At 39.4% G+C, this 20,250-nt stretch overlaps 2 protein-coding genes across 4 annotated transcripts in view; one reads left to right on the top strand and one right to left on the bottom strand.

Annotated features, from left to right (window-relative positions):
• Positions 1-375: 375 nt before the first annotated feature.
• Positions 376-5,909, bottom strand: LOC105994823 (uncharacterized protein CXorf67-like). Its single transcript, XM_013028466.1, has 3 exons — positions 5,746-5,909; positions 2,166-2,935; positions 376-850 (listed from the first exon to the last, which is right to left on the bottom strand). The coding sequence occupies exons 1-3, from the start codon at positions 5,907-5,909 to the stop codon at positions 846-848; spliced, it is 939 nt and encodes a 312-aa protein (XP_012883920.1). The 3' UTR covers positions 376-845.
• The window catches only part of Azi2 (5-azacytidine induced 2), a 51,997-nt gene continuing 34,258 nt past the window's right edge, over positions 2,512-20,250 (top strand). Inside the window, exons 1-5 of one of the 3 annotated variants that reach the window (XM_013028484.1) lie at positions 2,512-2,844; positions 9,061-9,281; positions 11,303-11,428; positions 11,884-11,983; positions 13,012-13,160. In XM_013028484.1, the coding sequence (XP_012883938.1) occupies positions 9,066-9,281; positions 11,303-11,428; positions 11,884-11,983; positions 13,012-13,160 (591 nt within the window). In that variant the 5' untranslated portion in view covers positions 2,512-2,844; positions 9,061-9,065. Of the gene's footprint in view, positions 2,845-8,092; positions 8,810-9,060; positions 9,282-11,302; positions 11,429-11,883; positions 11,984-13,011; positions 13,161-20,250 lie in introns of those variants that run through there. The other 2 variants (XM_013028482.1, XM_013028483.1) reach the window with 2 other exon arrangements.

Here is a 20,250-nt window from a genome sequence, read left to right as displayed (position 1 = left end):
CGGGCTGGCTTTAAACTACAATCCTCAGACTTCAGCCTTCTGAAGTGTCTAGTATTAATTACAGTTATGAGCAACTGGCACCTTGTAGAAGCAAATTTTTTACTATGCTTGTTAATTTTGCAAATAAAATCATTCTCTTACACCAAATATCTGAATCTAGATATATGATATGTGGGGAGAAAAGAAGAATATTTTTTGTCATGATCCATCATTGAAGCTGATAGGGCAATGTAAAAACACAGGCGTTGGTGTAACAAGCTTCATACCTTAAACTACATCTCAGCAGAGGCTAATATATGGCATAGTACTCAGAAAGCAAAATAAAACAACAGAAAATACGATCCACACTGTGGAGTGATTTTAATCAAATTGAATCAATATGTAATTTAAATCTGAATTTCATTTTTAAATTTAAATTTATTTTTTCCTCAAAATTGTTTCTTCTTACAGCATACCTATATAAAATCTAAAACAAAAACAAGTATCTTCATTATTTTTACAAGCTGCCTAATTAAAAACAAGATTTGAAATAATGCTAAAAATACACAGTTGCCTAAAAATGGGAGAGGCAGTCTGAACCATAGGTAGAAATTGAGCCAGACCCTTATGTTTTTGTTCCGAAACTGCAGTCAATTCCAAATCTACTCCGGTGAAAATGATACCTACCTGTAGCCAATATTATATCCTGAATATCTGGATATTCATGAGACGGTAGATGTGGGTGGAAAATTTCAGAAGATGGTGGACTTCTTTCAATATATATCTCCTTATTATTAACCACAAACTAAGCAGGACATTTTTAAACAGTGCCTGGTGTCAAGAGAGCTCAAGCAACTCCCAAATGTTCATTCTGTAAAAAGTACATTTGTAAAAAGCAGTGAGTTATTTAAAATTTTTTCAGACTGAATTCACAGCCACAGAAAACATGATCGTGCAAAAACACACACAAAGAAAAACCTGGCCAGAGAAACAACGTTCAAGATAATACAAGTCATCATTCCTTATCTAGTTTAACAATGATTAGTAACTATTCACTTTTCCTACAAAATATCTTTTTTTGTACTAAGAGGACTTTTCCTCTGTAACAGTTTAAGTAAAACTTGAGCATGTAACTATGATTGAATTGTGTGGTAAGTTTTCTAAGAGTGTATTTTATTCGCTAAGGTTAAGATGCATGCTAGTGGGAAAGTGTGCCAGTCGTAGTTAGAGGCGAAAGAAGAACTAGTTGAGTCTACTTTGTTAGAACCTAGCCGTAGTACAATGCCCCCAAATGAAAAACTAGCCTGTTTTTGACTAAACTTAAGTTTATACAGTCTGGTTCGGCAGATGCCTTTGTGAATAGTAGTGACAAAATCCAGGTGTGTGTCTTTTCAAACAAAAGCAGACCCTCTGTAGGAGACCTTGGAATACTGCTGTGCCAGGATGACAGGAAAGGTAAAGCCGACTCGTTGTGCCGCTTCCACAGCTGGCGCCTTTTAAAAAGACGGATTCGCTTCACAGGTTAATGTCTATATGCTTTTAAGTGAAGCCGACATCGGACCTAATGTTATGTATAACAACTCTGGACTTCTCAAAGGATGAGCGCACCTGCTTCAGAAACCTCCTAGTCAAAAGGCTGGAACGACTGGCTAACACACGGAAAATCCAGGAAAACGCCCAGGGAAGGACCGTCCGATATGACGCGTGCCAGACGCGAGCAACTCGCTGACGCACGGGCCCGACGTACGGGCCCGACGCACGCGCGCGTCGCGGGCCTCCCCGAGCCGCCGCCAGGCCTGGAGGGCTCCACCTCGCACGACAGCCCGGCCGGCCACCGCCCCGCCGGGAGGGGCCAGGGCCTTCCTGGGGGCGACCCCGAGGTGGCAGAGCTCACCACACGTGACCCCTAAGGCCGTCACCTGACGCGGGAGTCACCTCACCCCCCCGCCCCGGGAAGCCGCGGGCCCCGCCGGCGGACCGCTAGGCCGCCCGACGAGAGGCGCGCCAGCGGGCAGCGCGCCCGGAGAAGAGGCCACAGGGGTCCCGGTGGCTCCCCCGGACACGCACCCGGAGTGTAGCCCGTGGGTACCCCCAAAGAGCCGCGCGCGCAGGAGGTGCGGTAACGGTCGCGCTAGAGGGCGCGCCTGAAGGCGGACCTCAGCCCCGAGGCCCTGGAGAACGCTTACCCGGCTCCACGCCGCCCCCGCGAGTCCTCCTCCCGCCGCGGAGGCTGACGGGACCCATAGTATGAGCCGCCCTGCCGCGGAGGCTGTCGGGACACGTAGTCTGACCCGCCCTGTCGCGGAGGCTGACGGGACATGTAGTTACCCTCCGCCACCCAGTCTCTCTCTCCTTCAGCCCGGCTTCGGAGCGCCCCCGCGATTCCCTCAGGCCTGACTTCCGGTTCCCTCGCGCAGCCCTGACCTCCGTCCCGCCGTGATTTTCCAGCCGGGAGGCGCTCCTCCACCCTTCCGGTCCCCGCCCGGCATCGACCCCGTGGGGCGGCGCGCGGTTGGTCCGGCTCCGGGCGGCCGGCGCCGGCGGGCCTGGATCTCGCGCGCGTCCGCTGGGCAGCGGGCCCGGTCCCGCGGCAGCCCCGCTCCTCCAGACCGGCTCTCCCGTCCTTGTGTTAACCTCTGCCCGCGGGCAGGGCCACGCCCCGGTCGTCGCAGCCACCGACATGGGAATCCCTCCGCGGCGCACCCGGAGCGGCCACCTTCGCGGGGGAAGCAGCGGGGTCGTCCGGGAAACCGGAAGCCCGTGGTGACCTCCGGCGACCCGGCTGGTTTTCGGTCCGTTTTCTAAGTACTGGGGAAGTCGGAACCCCGCGGCCTCGGGGGCGGCTCCGCGGAGCCGGGGCCCAGGGTGAGTACGTCTCTCCGGCCGGTGGGGGCCGGGGCCGGTCCGGACGCCCTCCTGCTCTCCGCCCCGAGCGGCCCCTTCGGGTGTCCCGTTCCTGGGTTATCTCCACGCCCCACCTGTTACCAGTCCTGCGGGGCCCTTTCCTCTCCCTTTAGCTTTCCTCTCTGCCGTCTTGATTTCCTGAGCGCCATTAGATTCCCTTCTTTCACTGAAGAGACACGTTGGACAGAAGAGGGACATAGCACTAGGCCAGTACTGTCTGGGGTGCTGTGATCTCAGTCCCCTGTATTCGTCAACGAGTGTCAGTATGTAGTGGCTGTCCGCCGTCTAAACAGTGCTTTCCAATCCTCTATTTGCGGTTTTCTTTGCTTTCTTTCTTTTTTTTTTTCTTCTTTCAAGGAAGGGTAACACCTTTATCCCCTACACACCAGGAACTCGAATACTGGAAGTGATATCATATACCCATAAAAAACCTAAGTTGCCCCAGCCGAGTTGGGAGTACCCTGAGGTATTCAAATACATTGACCCTTGATCCTTAAACTTAAGGAGCAGCGAGAGAGAGAGAGAGAGAGAGAGAGTGGGAGGGAGGGGGAAGGGGGAGAGAGAACACTCTAGTCCATGTACATGTGTTTACCGGGCTCAGGGCTTCTAGATCTTGGGAGCTGTACCTGAGCTTCCCCCCATCCCCAAGGCTAGTGCTCTACTATTTGAGCTCTACTGTTTCCCTTCCAGCTTTTTTTTTTTTTTTTTGCTGGTTAACTGGAGGTATGAGGCTCCTGGACTTTCTTTCCTACGCTGGCTTCAAACCTCCTGCAATGCTCATATCTCAGCCTCTCGAGGTATGAGCCAGTAGCACCCAGCAGGAGACACTTTTTACTGCTAGAATTTTAAGTTGGATTGAGCAATGTCTGAAGGTATTAATTCCAGTCCATTTCTTTCAAGACACTGTAATTGCCATCTTTCTTACATTGGAAAGGTATATCAGTCACAGATAGTTACAGAATTGTAATGAAATATTACTGGTGATTAAAGTTTTATGCAAATGAAAGGCTTCACGGTGTTACTAAAAGAAACATTATATTAGTGGGAAATAGCACTGGATTGGATCTGAGCACTAGGGCCTCACATTTTGTAAGAGAGACAAATCGTCTCTCTCTAAAATAAGGATACTTACTTTCCAAGGAACCTAAGCATAATTCCTAGGAACCGCAATAGATCTCAGGTCTGATATCCATCTACATGTCTCAGTTATCCCATCTATAAATTAGGAAGGTTCTTGCCCACCTCAGAGGTTTTACACAGATGGATTTTTTCTGAAGAGCAAATGAAGTAGTTCCCTAAAAAAGTGAAGCATATTGCCTAAAATATCTGATTAACATTAAAAACACAGAACGCTGTCAAGATTATTAGTAAAAACAATGTGTTGAAGTATTTTTAATAGTCATAAAATAATAGAATCAATCTAACTAGAATCAAAATATAGTTCTTAGGGTTAGAAAATAATAATTTGATAACACTAGCAGCATTTAATGTATAACAGGTACTCAGTTGCACAAAGATTATTAGTTTAAGAACTGAATGAAAAGTATGCTACTACCCACACTCTATCACTGAGAGTCTTAATGCTTTAATGCGTTCCTGCCACAAAAATGCATTTCTGCACTAAGGCTAATGATTTGAGATAATAAAAATTAGAGTGGTGTTTTTCATATTGCATGTTTGAGTACATTTTTGCTATGATAATAGGCAAAATTACTTTTGAGCCTCAGTTTTGTTAGCTGTAGTAATTTTCTTGCCAACTTTTAGTAGATGAGGTAATGTGTATATTTTAATTTGTCACTCTGTTTCTGATACAATTGAGAAATCCCTCCTGTTGTTCAGGATGACAATCTGTATTGGGATTAAATTTTTCCTTCACCACATTTGAATGATGTAGCTCAACTCTGTCATTTAAAGGTTGGGAATTTATGTCCATAGAAGTGAAGTGAACTAATCTCAAATGAATGTTAAAGATGCTAGACTACAATCTGGGTTTCTGAATCCCCGACCAGTGCTACCATAGAGTTAATGCTGCCTTGCCCTGATAGTTAGGAAAATCACAATTCATTTTGTGTTACCTTTCAGAACATTATATTAGGAAGATAGATTTAGAAGACAGCATATTTGAAGTCACATCACAACATTGTCACTGTTTTGTTGGGTAGCTGTAGGTAAGATATTCATCTTTTTAAAAGAATTTGTAAATTAGGGTAGTACTACTTACCTAAGAAGTAGGAAAATGCACGCAAAAACATAAGTGGTTGGTATTTGTCAAATGATCAATAAATGGCAAATATAATGATGTTGAGAAAGATAAGATATTCCTAGAAAAAAGACCAATCTGGTATCAAAAGATACCTACATATTTTCTAGTGCCCCCCCCCAAGAATATATAACATGAAGATCTGAGCCTCCTTAGTGTTGGTCACAATGAAGACTCAAACTTATGACGGTTTAAAATATTTTGAGTTAATAATATTTAAACTTGTTTACCCATATGTGTCTCTTTAGCTTTGGGTATTAATGTTGTCTTTTCTCACCAACTTATTTAACAAATTATGTTCTTGTTTGTGATGTTAAAAGAATTCTAGTTGCAGGTGGAATCCTGTAAATTATGTAGATACGGGACTTATGATTACTTTATGCACCTTGATATTCTGACTTATTTAGATCTTCATTGGAGCTAAGTAACCACATAATTTTTTTCTTTCATATTTTGTTTCAAACTGTGTGGATTAAATACAATTAAAATCCTGCACTTAATGTGCCCTAGGCAGTTTTGCTATCATTTGAGTCACTCCTCAAGTCCTTTGTTTGTAACTTGTTTTTGAGATAGGGCCTTTCATTAATTTTGCCCCAGCTGACCTCAGATTTGCAATTTCCTTCTGCCTCTGAATAACTGGAATTACGGGCTTGTGATTCTGAGGCAGTGGTCCACAGTTCACTTTGTCTAACAGTGAATTAGTTTGTCTCCAGCTTTTTGGAACATTCTTTAAAAAGCCAGATTTCTTTGTGTTTTTGTGGCACATTTCTTATTGAATTTCATGACAAATTCACTTGAGCTTGTCTTTGGGAAGTGTTTTGATAATTGTGACGTTGTTGTCCAGAAAATATATCTGTATGTGTGTGTGGCATGGCGGGGGCGGGGGGGGGGCGGTGTCTGGAGATCCAACCCAGGGCTTTATGTATTGCACATGTTAGGCAAATGCTGTACCACAGAGCCACAACCTCAGTGTTGTAATTTTCAGTCACTGTATTTTGGGGCACTCATTTTAAAGATTAACAGAAACAAATATTGGTTACCTTGAGAAAACTTAAATTACAGTAGAATGCCAAAATATTAGGTCTACCTTGATCTAGTTTGTTATGTATAGTAATAGCCAGTTGTTATACTTTTACACTTTATCCAGAAAATCAAGCATCTTAACTACTTGAATGTATATCTATGTAGAAACATTTTATTGTAACAAAAGTATATAAATGGATCTTTTGTTAAGAGGTAGACTACTGCTACTGTAGTTCCATTTGCTTCTCTGTAAAAATAAGGTTCAGAAAGGATAAAGGAAGCTTAAGTAATAAAACCATAGGCTATACATAGTCTACTTTACTATTTTGCTAAGTTGGTAGTATAGTAATACATAATAATGGGATATTTGCCTTGTATTATTGGCTACTTTCTAAGATCTTTCTTTACAGGGCCCAGAAACTACTAAGCTCAAGGGATTGGATTTGTAAACAGTAATGGTTCACATTCATATTAATTAGTTATCTAATATGGGACTATTTTACCTGCTGTTAAACTAGATTGCATTGTACCACTTCAGTAGCCATCTACTCTATTCTACTTTTAAGGCATTCTCTGCATAGATAAACCTCATATGCTGCCACTTGTTGATACTTTGAGTTTGCCTTATTGGAATAACCCATATCTTCTTTTTAGAAGGGAAATTATGATAGTTTCTTCTGGCAACAATATAAATGGAATGATCCTTACTGTTTTGCAGTAGAGGTGAACCCAGAGAAAGCAAAGTAAACTCCTGTAGAGCAAGAAATCTTAAAACTCTTCATTATTAGGAGACTGTGCAGCTTTTATCAAAAGGAGCATGAAAATCTGCCACTTTTTTTTAACACTGTAGCATAGGTCATTTTTGTTCTTGGGCTTTGTTGATAAACTGGGAAATACTCTAATTCATGGCTATGAGTTGTCTTAGTTGGTTCAAAACTTTTATCTACTTAACACTTAAAAATATACCTGCTTATTTTTGCCTGTCTTTTCTATAATATCACTTAGACACAAATCACTTCATCCAAACCCTATCTTAAGTTGAAAGCAATTAGAAGTTTTTAACTATAAAATGACAAAAGCAGCTGGGCACCAGTGGCTCATGCCTGAAATTGTAGCTACTCAGGAAGCTGAGATACAATAATTACAGTTCAAAGTCAGCCTATGCAGGAAAATCCGTAAGACTCTTATTTCCAATTAGTTTCTAAAAAGCCAGAAGTGGAGCTGTGGCTCAAGTGGTAGAGTACTAGCCTGAGCAAAAGAGCTTAGGGACAGCACCCAGGCCCTGAGTTTAAGCCCTAGGACCAGCACAAGAAAAAAAAAAATAGAAAAACAAAAATACAGTGAAAATAACCCATATAAATAAACATGCAAACAAAACATTTTTAGTATATTATCTGACATAAAGTAGAACAAAAGCCAGTAGTACACCAAGCTGAATTTTTTGAGGAAAGTAAGCATAGTGAAATATGCATTAAATTTCCTCTTTACATCTTACTGTCTACTTATTTTACTTTGGAAAACTTACTTAAATTCTTCTAACTCAATTCCTTTCCCTATAAAGTTCTCAAAAGAATGACTGATAATGAGTCATTAATTTTTATTTCAAGCAAGGAATAGTTTTCAATAATCATTAATTGCTAATCTAAGATACATGAAATTTTGTTGATGGCCTTTAGACTGTTATAATTAATGTTTTATTTTAAACTAAAAGAACATTGTACAGTATTTTTAGTTTCTCATATATGACCTTACTTTATTTTTTCATGAAGTTGTAAAAGGTTTCAGCTACTGTTCCTTCCATAGCATTTTTTTTTTTTCAGGAATTCTCAGGTCTAGCACTAATGCTGAATTTAATAACAAAAGCAGATGTAAAGTTTCCTTTTCATTAACTAATAAGGTAATTGATCTCAAAGGTTTTGTGGTCAGAATCTGGTTTGAATTCTTCTCTATCTATTCTTCATTTTCTAATCAGTATTAAGAATCTCATAGGTAGTGATAGGTTGGAGACAAAAAGATAAAACAGACACATCCTGTAGTTTCATGCAGCTTAAGGTTTAATAGTTTTAATTGAGCAAATTACCTTTCTATGGCCTACATATAATATGTAGGTGATTCTTACTATATTGAAGGACCATAACATATTATGCATAGTGAATCTTCAAACATTAATGTGTCCTTTATTGTGAGTACACAAACGTAAGCAATTATTAAGGGAACAATATAGTATACATTAAAACTTGCATAATATGCCAGAATTCTCCTAGACATGAGAATGCTAAGGTTGATGAAGGAAAATATGTGAGCATGAGATGTTCTTTTTGAGGAAAGGGTATTTCATGTGGAGCAGTTATGTATGTGTGGAGCAGGTATGTATGTGTATTCGTTTTCTGGTGACAGTGTGTGTGTGTTCTTGTCAAGTCCTCTATACTCTAATCACAATTTTTATAAAATTTTAAAGAGCTTTCTCATAGTAAATAATGTTTGTTGGAGGTATGGCTCAAATGACAGAGAGTACCAAGGCCTGAATTAAAGCTTCAGTACCAGCATGAAAAAATAAAGAATGGAAGAATGGATGGATGGATGGATGGACAGACAGCCTACTTTATAGCTATCAGTCATTTAAAGTTCTTAAGCTTCTATGAGGTAATGTTATTTCCTAAGTTTATAAATAAACTAAAATAGAGATTTTAAACAGCTTTCCCTGAGTTATATGGATAATAAATTGGAGAACTTGGATTAGAACCCAGATAGCTCTGTTCTTAACTATGCTGTGCTGTGTCTAAAAGAAAACAGGAATATTTAATCATTGTTCTGATATTCACATTTTTCAAAGTGTATTTTTTTCTTGTTCACTATTCGAGACATTCATATTTTATACTCTTTCTTTTAAATAGCTGTCATGGATGCAGTATTAGAAGATGATATATGCATTCTTAATCATGAAAAGGCTCATAGGAGAGAGACAGTGACTCCAGTCTCAATATATTCAGGAGATGAATCTGTTGCATCACATTTTGCCCTGGTCACTGCATATGAAGACATCAAAAAGCGACTTAAGGATTCAGAGAAAGAAAACTCTTTCTTAAAGAAAAGAATAAGGTTTTTAGAAGAAAAGGTAATTTTTCTTTGCTTTTACATTTTATGACAGAATAATTCAAAATATTTGAAACTTCAAATATTTTGTCCTCTCTTCCATGGTTTTACTAACTTTCCAAGGACAACTCACTATGAATCTCCTAACTGGACATTAAAGTTGTGATTTGCTAGATAAATATTTGTAGAGCTTTACAGCTTGGAAGGAGATATATTCCGATTATTTTCATTCTTTTTTATACTATGGTACCCTCATAGCTGTATGTATTTGACTCTAAAATTATGAATCTATAAACAAGTGACATAGTATCACAGGAGGACACTTCCAGATTAATGTTTAATAAGGTCTTCTTTACTTCCACATTCTTTTTTATTCTTTCACACCCATAATGGGAATAATGCTTTTAACTAGTAATGTCATTTACTTTTTCATGGAGAATGTTGACACTTCTAAGTGTTATGGAATAGATAAGCAATGTAGCTGTTTCCTTTTATTTATTGGACCCTGAGAGCTTGTTTGGAGGTGCTAGCAGGGGAGCGCAGCTACTCGTATACTCTTGACCGAAGACTGGTCCTCCTCTATCGGGGATGTCGTCCTCTTCGACCGAGTGCGCAGCTTCGGGAGGGACACACATGGAGTGGTGAGGGAGGAAGGGAACACCCACCTAGCCAGCCAGATCAGCCGAATCAACCCTGGCGATCAATGGGGTGACAGATGTCGCAGCCAGATCGCCCTCACATCCTTCTTTTATTTATTGGGAAGTCTTTCTTGATTACCCATTTACTTCTGAGTTTTAAATTTTAGTGTCTGTTTTTGGGTTTTTTTTTCCCAGATAAATTTACATTTGCTTCTTAGAAATGACAGCTTCCACAGAGGGTAAAGGAAATGGTTATCAGCCAATAAATTCATTATTCTGTATTAAAAGACTTGACGATGTAAGTGGGTAGAGCTCAATTTGTGAAGGATAGGAGTAAAAATGGGTTAAAATGGTCAAAATTTATTTGTGTGAACTTTAATTATGATTAAGCAAATCTGTTATATACTGAATAAAAATGGAGAAGAAATTCGTTATATACTGGGTAAAGATAAAGAGAGAAGGTAACTTTTTGAAGCTCATTGTTTGCTTATTTTAAAATGTATAGAAACAGGATTTACCTTGTTACCAGTAGTTCTATACCAATTCTTGAGTAATACATGATTTAATGAACTAGCATGTCTGTTCCTTAAAAATGTTCAGCCTGAGCTGGGTGCTGGTGGCTCATGCCACCAGCATGAGGCTGAGATCTGAGGAATACATTTTAAAACCAGCCCAGGCAGGAAACTGTCAGATTCTAATCTCCAATTAACCACCAGAAAATTAGAAGTGGCTCTGTGGCTCAAGTGGTAAGAGTGCTCACCTTGAGCTGTAGAGCTCAGGGACAGTGCCCAGGCCCAGAGTTCAAGCCCTATGACCGGAAAAAAAAAAAAAAATTCATTCTGGCCAGGTACTGGTGGCTCATGCTTATAATCTTAACTACTTAAGGAGCTGAGATCTAGGGATCACAGTTCAAAGTCAGCCTGGATAGGAAAGTCCATGAGCTCCTTATCTCCACATAACCACCAAAAAGCTCAAAGTGCAGCTGTGGCTCAAGTGGTAGAGTGGTAGCCAGGCCCTGAGTTCAAACCCAACCAGCACAAAAAGAAAGAAAAAAGAGAAAGTTGAGCCTGATGTAACCAGATACTTTTTCTGATCATAGAAATCATATACTATAGGCTAGAAAATTTCCTAAGCATTTCAAACAAATGGTATACTCTGGTATGGTATACTGTGATATGGTAACAGTGATTTGTCAAATACTGATGAGACCATGTACGATACTGATTTTAAAAAAGTATAAGTATAGCAAACTTTAAAAGTCTTCTCTACATTCTTGCTTTGCTAATCAGTAAAGATTAATTGTCTGAAAATGAAATATTTAATTATAGGCTAAAGGGAGACTTTTTTCCTTGTGGAATACTTTCTTAAGTTGGTTTTTGTTTTATTTTCTAATTTCATATTTTAGCTTGTAGGAGCTAGACTAGATGAGGAAACAAGTTCTGTTGGACGAGAACAAGTAAACAAAGCCTATCATGCATATCGAGAAGTTTGTATTGATAGAGATAACTTGAAGAGCAAACTGGATAAAATGGTAAGTTGGTTTGAAAAAACTGACACCTGTATAGCATAATGGAGTTTTCTCTTTAAAAAGGTTTAAAATTAAGGAAATCATATTTACATTTATTAAACATTTAGTATCATACATATTCAAGGTTAAGTGCAATTATAGCCAGTATGTTTGCAATTTATTTCCATATCAAAAATATAATGATGTTTAGAAATTTAAATACATCTAACATCACTTATTTACCTTGCAAAATCATGACATAGTAGAAGTAGTAGGTGTGTTAAAAATAAAGCCAATGAATAAAAATGTCTTACGTTAGAAAAAAGAAAAAGATTAGTAAGAAATGGAATTCATTTTCATATCTTGTTTTTAAAGACTAGAATGAGGGTTTTGTTTTCAATATTCACCTGAAAATGAAGATATAACAGCAACTTACAGATTTTATTGAATGTAATTTGGCATTTTCCCTACTTAACTAGAATAAAGACAACTCTGAATCTTTGAAAATATTGAATGAACAACTACAATCTAAAGAAGTAGAACTCCTCCAGCTAAGAACAGAGGTGGAAACTCAGCAGGGTATGCCACTTACTTGTTATAAATTCTAACAATACATTTTTTCCATTGTGCATTATATCCACCATTAGTATACTACTTTAAGTCTAATTTTTTGTTAATTTTTCTGTTCTGCTTTCACACAGTATCAACTTCCTTTAGCCTTTCCTTGGCTCCAAATTATACCTTCCCTAGCAATAATGTGATGGGATTTATTCAGGGCTAGTTTGCAGTGACATATAGGAGTAAAATCCCATCCTTATGAAAACTTCTGCCCCACTGGTATGTTCTGGCTGGCTTACCTTTCTTGAACATTTGCTTAATTACGATAGTATCATGCAATAGTATCAGTTGTTCTTCCTCCTTTTCTTTCATAAATTCTTAAAAAGATGAAGATACGATGTTGATGTGAAAAAGATTTGGGGGTTCTAAATCATGTTCTGTTCTCGTAAATGTTCTCACCAGACAAAAGGATAGGCATCTAAGAAACCTTTTGATAGAAAATTACCATGAGATCACTTTCCATGATTGGTGGGGACTTTTTGTCAATGAAAATACAAAGTAATAAGTTAAAGATAAAGTAGTATCCAGGTATATTGAGTTTCCATAGTGGGTTGTTTATGAACAAAATTGTTTCAGCACACTTGTTAGGTCTATTCATCAAATTTTATACTGTAATGACACTGAGATGGAGTATTAACTATCTTAGTTTATTCACTTCATTATTTTTATAAAACTCAGTTGTAGTTACGTAAAATGGATTATTGGTCTGTCAGAATTTTTGTGTTTGTTGACAAAAATGGTATTTTTTAAGATTCCAGACAAATTTATACTTAAAAAAATCAGATAGGATAATTAATACATTCTAAAAGTTTGCAAGATATTCTTATTGGCAAGTCATTGAAAATACTGTTTCTTTTTTCAAAATTATTAATGGATACATGTTTTATATTCCTTTTTCTATTATCTACATTTTGCCAGCATTTTTAACCTTTCTAGAATTGAATCACTGTAGAAGGCAGATAATAATTTTGATGTCCATCCTTTTGTAGTGATGAGGAATTTAAATCCACCTTCATCAAACTGGGAGGTAGAAAAGTTAAGCTGTGACCTGAAGATACATGGTTTGGAACAAGAGCTGGAACTGATGAGGAGAGAATGTAACAGTCTCAAGCTAGAGCTACAGAAAACCAAACAAATGGTACTACAAAATTATTCAATTCAATTCTTTTGTTTCATATGTAGGATGTATAACTGAATCTTAAACCAGAGAGTTATCACCAATTATAACAACTCATAATGGAGATACTCTCCTTTCCTGACAAAAATAGTCATTTGGTCTTCTACTTTAATCATTTGTTCTACAATTTGACACTTTGTCCTGATACCAAAAGTATATAATTTTAAAAGACTTAATTTCTAAAAGGTTTATTAGGTTATTACTTCTAGCTACTCAAGTGGCTGAGATCTGAGGATCAAGGGTCAAAGCTAGCCCAGGCAGAAAAGTCCATGAGACAGTTATCTCCAATTAACCACTAATTAAAAGCCAGAAGTGGAGCTGTGGTTCAAGTAGTAGAGCTTCCTTGAGCAAAAATGCTCAAGGACAGTGCCCAGCCCCTGACTTCAAGCACTAGGACTAAGACACACACACACATATTCATACACACACAGAATGTTAGGTTATTACAATTGTTCTTTCAAGCTCCCTTTCCTTCAATTTTCCTCCCTACCTCCCTTTTTAATCCTATTAAGTTTAAAGAGTTTAAAGATTTTAAGTTTCTCATTTTATATAGCTTAATATTAGGGTTAACTAGATATTAAAGACAGATAATTTAGTAGCAGCTTTAAAAGCTGAGAATTTAAGAATTGCCCAGATCCCGAAGTCTGCCTAACTGCTGTAGGTTATCTTAAAGTCATTGTCTTAAAACATACAGTGTGTCTCAAGTCCTCACCTGGAGTCTGTTTACTAATACTTTACATTTGGTTCCTAATAAAGTTGGACATAGATTTGCAGGTATCATGGTAATGTGCTATGATAAAAAATAAAATGATACAGAAGCAAGGAAGTATGAGAGTACTGCACCAAATAGAGAATTTGAAATAGCTGTTCAAAGAAATTGAAAAGCTTAGTAATCTGTACAAATATAATTTCTGTGTACTTATGTATTTGTGTAAATAAGTATACACAGTTAAATAATCCTTAGCTCAACCATTTTGTACACCAGAGCATTCCACTATTCTACATTACTCTAGGATGTTGCCATGTAAAAGAGAAACAACTTCCCATACATTCTGACTGCCAACTAGGACTGTGCACCTGAAACCCAAGTGTCCTTAGCTTGTACTTCTCAGGGGAGACTACTTAATAATCTTATATACACAGCTTATTCTTAAAATTATGTATATGAAGTACATGAATCCATCTGTATTGGGAAATGAGAGCTTGCTACAGAGCCCCTGGGCGGGTTTGATAAATGGGAAATGCTTATAAAAGTGATTGTTAACTTGTGATAGAGCCAACAAGTTTTTATTTTCTTACTTGATATTAAAAGTTGATTTTCCTAGCTTTGAACTTGAGGGCAGACACACAGCACCATTCGTCCAAATGATTCCAGCATTTTATTCCATAAGCTCACTTGACATAGTCACTACTGGGCCTCTTTAAAAAATATGCTTGTAAAAATGTACACAGTGAGGCTCTAGATAATTTGTTGGTATGTACGTACTACTTGAAAAGAATTCATTTGACAGCTTTTACATACTGTTCATGTACATTTCAGTGTAGAGTAAGAAACAGTATCATGAAATCATGGACATTTAGCTCATAATTGTTTTGATTATTTAACTGTAACATTAGGAGCATCATTTAGCTTTTTAGAGAACTTGATTTCTGTGGACATTAAGTACTTCTTTTTCATGAAGGTTAAATTTGTGTGTGCAACGGAGTTTACCTAGTATTCTCACATAAGTGTAATATTACAAACAATAAAAACACTTTCTTTTTTTCCAATGTTTTATTGTGATTAAGTGATTACATAAATTTCACAGTATTGTGGGATAGTGATACTTAGTTAAACGTCACAAACACATTCTAACCTTCCTGAGGAAAATTGTCTTTATTGTGGTCTATAAAGTTTATGAGTTCTATGAGCTTTGAAAATACAGTTATTTCTTCCACATCCAGTGATATGTACATTTCTTTCCTTTTGCTTAGTGTCAGCTGTTCACTCATTCCCGCTCATTCCCTCCCTCCCATCGCTGCCATTGAGTTGCTTAGTTCATTTTGATCAATGAACATTGGAGCTGATGGGTCCCGCTGTTGTATGTTTTCCTCTGTTTCTGTGTCCTCCTAGTTTCCCTTTGAGCACAGTGCCACTTCCGGTTTTCTAGTGGTTTATTGGAGATAAGAATCTCACAGTTTCCTGCCCGGGCTGGGTTTGAACCCACGATCCTCAGATCTTAGCCTCCTGAGTAGCTAGGTTACAGGTGTGAGCTACTGGCGCCCTGCAGGAGGAATGAGTTTCTTGAGTTCCCTGTATATACTGGATATTAGGCCCTTGTCTGATATATTGCTGGTAAATATTTTTTTCCCAGTTAGTTGGTTGTCTTTCTGGTTTGGTTGCTATGTCTTTAACTGTGCAGAAACTTTATTTTAAGGTAGTCCCATATGTCAAGTCTCTCTCCAATTTTTTGTGAACCTGGAACTCTGTTCAGGAAGTTCCTGCCTGTGGCTATAAGTTCAAGTGTCTCTCCTATTCTGTCCTGCAGTAGTTTCAGAGATTTAGGTTTGATGTTAAGGTCTTTAATCCATTTTGAGTTGATGTTAGTGCATGGTGATAGGCTGGGTTCCACTTTTAGTTTTCGGCATGTGGCCGCCCAGTTTTCCCAGCACCAGTAATTGAATAGGCTATGCTTCTTCCACCGTATGTCTGGCTTCTTTGTCAAATATCAGATGACTGTAAGTGTGTGGTTTTATTTCTGGATCTTCTGTTCTATTCCATTGGTCTTCTTTTGATGGGTGAATTGAGCCCATTAATATCTTATGGTTATTATAGAGAGATGCATTGTGTTTCCTGTCAATTTCCGGCTTTCCTAAGTTTTTCTTCTTTCCTCCTGTGCTTACTAAGTCGGACTTCTAAGTGATAACTATCTGATGTGGATCCCTGTTCGTGATTGCTTTCTTCAGGTTCTGTTCCCCCTCTTAATATTCTTTGTAATGCTAGCTTATTGTTTATGACTCATTTAGTTTTTCTTTACTATTAAAAATTTTAGTTTCTCCATTGAATGTGAATGCTAGCTTTGCTGGGTATATCAGTCTGGGCTGGCAGTTATTGGTTCTCAAGACTTGGATCGTACTTTCCCAGGCCTTTTGGAGAGATCTGCAGTGGTTCTGATTTTTTCCCATTATAGTATAGCTCCTTCTTTGTTTTTGCTGCATACAAGATTGTTTCTTTATTATTCAGAGCTATCATTTTTACTATGATGTGCCTGGAAGTATTTCTCCTGGGATCCTGCTTGTTAGGTGTTCTATATGCTTCTGTTATGTAGGTGAGATGTTCTCTTTCAAGATGAGGGAAATTTTCATTGATAATCTTACTGAATAAGTGCTCTATTCCCTTGCTTTGATACTCTTCACCTTTGTTCACTCCAGTTTTATGAAGGTTAAATTTCTTGGCACTGTCCGCTAGCTCTTCGATTTTCCTTTGGCATAATTTAAGTGATTTTTCCATATCTGTGACTTTTTTTTTTACAGTTGCTGCATTTTGTCTTCCATATCTGATATTCTAATTTCCATTTGGTTCACTCTGTTAACTATGGCTTCCATTGTGGTTTGCATGGAGGAGATTGAGCCATTGATGGCTTCTGTGTTGGTTCTCAGAGTATTAATCTCATCTTTTAGTGAGGTGTGTACTGCATCTATTTTTGCATGCATTCCCTGTTTGAAATCCTGCATCTCTTTTGATATTGCATTTCTGTGTTCTTTAAATTTCTAATCCATTTCTTACTTTAATTCTAGAGTCATTGCCTCTAGCATCTCTTGGATGTAGTGTTTGTCTTCTATTCCTGCTTCGCTTCCATTGGGGCTCTCCCCACTGGGTGGCTGCTGGCTTTTGGAGGTAGCTTGGTATCCTGGGTGTTGATAAATCTTGTAATTTTCTGTTATTTTTGCATGGGTATTCGGGGATCCTGGAGACTAATCTGAAACTGACTCTTTTGGTCAATAGGTGGCTGTCTTTGCTTGGTTCTGGGTTGGTTCCTGGATCAATTGATGAAGCTCACTCTTGGCCCTTGGTTGGCTGAGAGAGTCTGTACCTGGTCTTGGTTCTGTTGGGAGAGAGGCTGACCTCCAGCTGCTAGTTTGACCCACATAGGGCAATCAGCTGTCTGCTGGAGATCACAGGCATTTCCCACCTTTAGTCAAGGACTGAGCAGCCTAGACTGCTCATATTCCTACAGGTGCTCTTGGAGACATTGGGTGTGCTGGATGTACTCTCCCAGGTGTTGGGAGTCTGCTGTGAGTTACTGACTTTAATCAGGTGCTGGTGGCCTGAGCTGTCCAATCCCCAGCCTGGGATATACAGGTCAGGTTCTCTGTTTGGGTTTGGGTTTCTGGTTCTCCCTCGCTGGACACACAGCCTTTTGCCATCATGGGCACAATTCCCAAGTGGTGTGGTTCCCTGCTTTCCCCCCTCTGCTGAGGCATGTGCTCAGTTTCTGACTTAATGGGATGGATGGGTTGTGCAGCTCAGACACCGATCCCCAGGCCTGGCCCTGGCTCCTGGCCCCCATCTGGGGCATGCCTATGGACGTGTGGTGCTGGGTATCCTGCTCAGGGTACACAGCCTCGGGTATGCAGTTTGGATTTCTTCTGCTGTTGGCTGCTGTGGCCCTAGCACACTGTTCCAGGCTTGGGCGTTTAAGCTCCCTTCCAGGGGTGATCTTGAGCTATTCTGTCTGGGTGCTCCACGAGCTGGTGGGGCCCTTGAACAGTTCCCAGTTTTTGTTAGACCTGTAGTCCAGGTGGGGGGGGGCGGGAGGGTCTGGGTCAAGCTCTGGGTGTTACCACCAGCACTGGTCTCCCTTGGGGGAGGGAGGTACACTGTCCCCTCTAGAGTACTTAACCTGGAGCTGGTTGGGAACTCTCCAGCCGTGCTGTGGCAGATCACTGTTTTTGTGCGATGTAGGTCGCTTGTTGCCACAGTACTCTCAGATGCTTGTGGGCTGGGCCAGGTAGTGACTGCTATAGGTCATTGTGTCTTTCCATCTCTGCCTCTGTTGATGCTGTCCAGGTTGGCGCTGTGGGCATTTTTTGCGCTGGCCACCAGCAGAAGGGAAAGGGAGGGGTATTCACAAGTTTCTGAGCTCCGAGGTTTTTGTCTCTGTTTGTGCTCTCTGGGTTAGCCCCGGCACCTTGGGAGTCTAATGCACTGGCTTTCTGCGAATGGACCCCTGTAATTCTAGGGTTCCCCCCTCAGCTGTGAGGCTGACTGGTTTTGGCAGGATGGGGCGGCCTTGATCTAGTGAGGGGTGAGGGAAAGGTCTCTGTGCAGGTTCCAAGCTCCAAGGTTTCTCTGTTTGCAATCAGCAGGTCCAGAACGGGCACCGGCACCAGCGTCTTGGGCATCTTCTGTGCTGGCATTCTGGAGAGAGCTGTGGTGTTTCCCTACTGTCCTGTTGCCATATTGGCCCCATCTTGCCCCCCCTGGCCTAAAAACACTTCTATTCGTGTTATGTGTTGCTGGTAGTTTTACTCTTTTCCACTAGGTGGTGCTAAGGAATTAGTTTGCTTTTAGTTTTAAATCTACCATTAGCAACCAGATCTTGGAAGCAGACAAAGCTTGCCTTTTTATCTCTTAATAGCACTTGCCTATAGTGATAAAATTAATTCTGAGCTGTGTGACACTGACTCAAGCTACTAGCACTAAGTCTTCTAGCTACTTAGAAAACGAGACATGGAGGATCAAGGTTTGAAGCCAGCCGGTGCAGAAGAGTATTCAAGAGTCTGTCTCAAATTCATGAGCAAAAATGCCAGAGTAGAGGCATGGTTCCAGTAGTAAAGTATTAGCCATGAGCAAAAAGCTGAATGAGAGCTCTAGGCCCTGAACTCAAGGCCCAGAAATAGCATTTCAAAAGAGTACTAAAGGAGGAATATTGAAAGGAAAAAAAAAAAAGCCTGATCTGGCCTTTTACAGCATTTATTCATGGTAGTGAAAGATTATGAAGTAAAAAATGTCAGTTAATATAAAGAAATGAAGCAAGTAAATAAAGAGTTGACATGATTTATCAAGGGTGTTAAAGGATATATACTTTTAAATTCAGTCTTGGAAGTTTTTCTGGTTAAAATGTTCTTGGATGTGGGAATCTGAGAGAAGCCAGATTATAATATTATAATCATTTAATAAGCTTGCTCATTTATATAACCATAGTTAGAATTGTTTGTTTCTTTGTTTTCTGTTGGTCGTGGGGCTTGAATTCTGGGCCTGGGCTCAAGGTAAGTGCTCTACTACTTAAGCCACAGTGTCAATTATGGTTTTCTGGTGGTTAATTGGAGAGAAGAGTCTCATGGACTTTCCTTGTCTGGCTTTGAACTGTGATCCTCAGATCTCAACCTCTTGAGTAGCTAGAATTATAGGCTTGAGTCACTGGCACCCAGCTGTCATAAATGATTTTTAAGATGCTACTTTCTGTGAAACATACTCTATAATATTTTCTATCTTAAATGGAATACTGGTGTCTTTTGTTTTTCAACATCAGTGAACTCAGTGTTTGGTGTTAGTGAGGTCAGTTTCAGAAGCAGTTCTACTAAAAGTCTTAATAATTTTATATATTTTCTTATATTCCAGCTTTTAGAACAGTTGAATCTAAGAATTAGAAACTGTAGAGCAAAGAAGTATAAGAAACACTGGATTAGTAGAGTTGGTACAGAAGGAATCTGAGGTCTCTAGCCCCTGTAGAGATCACACTGCGCTGTTAGGTATTCAAGGTTCTGAGGTCAGTAATATAAGAACCTACATAACCTGAACATTGTTTCCCATGAGTTTGCAGCCACGGGCCCTGTTTGTGAAACACATATTACACAAGAAAGCAGCTGCCTTAGGAACATCAAAAACTTGATTATTGGCCATGAGCAGTCTTTGACTATTAAATAATCCCTTTTGGTTATTGCTGATTTACATTAGATTTTCTGACAATATTTCATTAAAATTGAGTATGAAATTGATAGTTGTATACTAAATAATTATATATATTTACAGGATATAAATACAGAATATATTACAGAACATATAATT

The sequence above is a fragment of the Dipodomys ordii genome, unplaced genomic scaffold (assembly GCF_000151885.1).
Source record: "Dipodomys ordii isolate 6190 unplaced genomic scaffold, Dord_2.0 Scaffold110, whole genome shotgun sequence".
Classification (NCBI taxonomy): domain Eukaryota; kingdom Metazoa; phylum Chordata; class Mammalia; order Rodentia; family Heteromyidae; genus Dipodomys; species Dipodomys ordii.
This window is presented reverse-complemented; position numbering and strand designations above follow the sequence as displayed.

Coding starts and splice junctions, on each gene's coding strand:
- LOC105994823 (XM_013028466.1), bottom strand. CDS start 5,909: ATGTGCCACAAAAACACAAAGAAATCTGGCTTTTTAAAGAATGTTCCA. Junction 2,936..5,745: donor AAGGAAATTGCAAATCTGAG/GTCAGCTGGGGC, acceptor GAGATAACCCAG/GAACGGGACACCCGAAGGGG.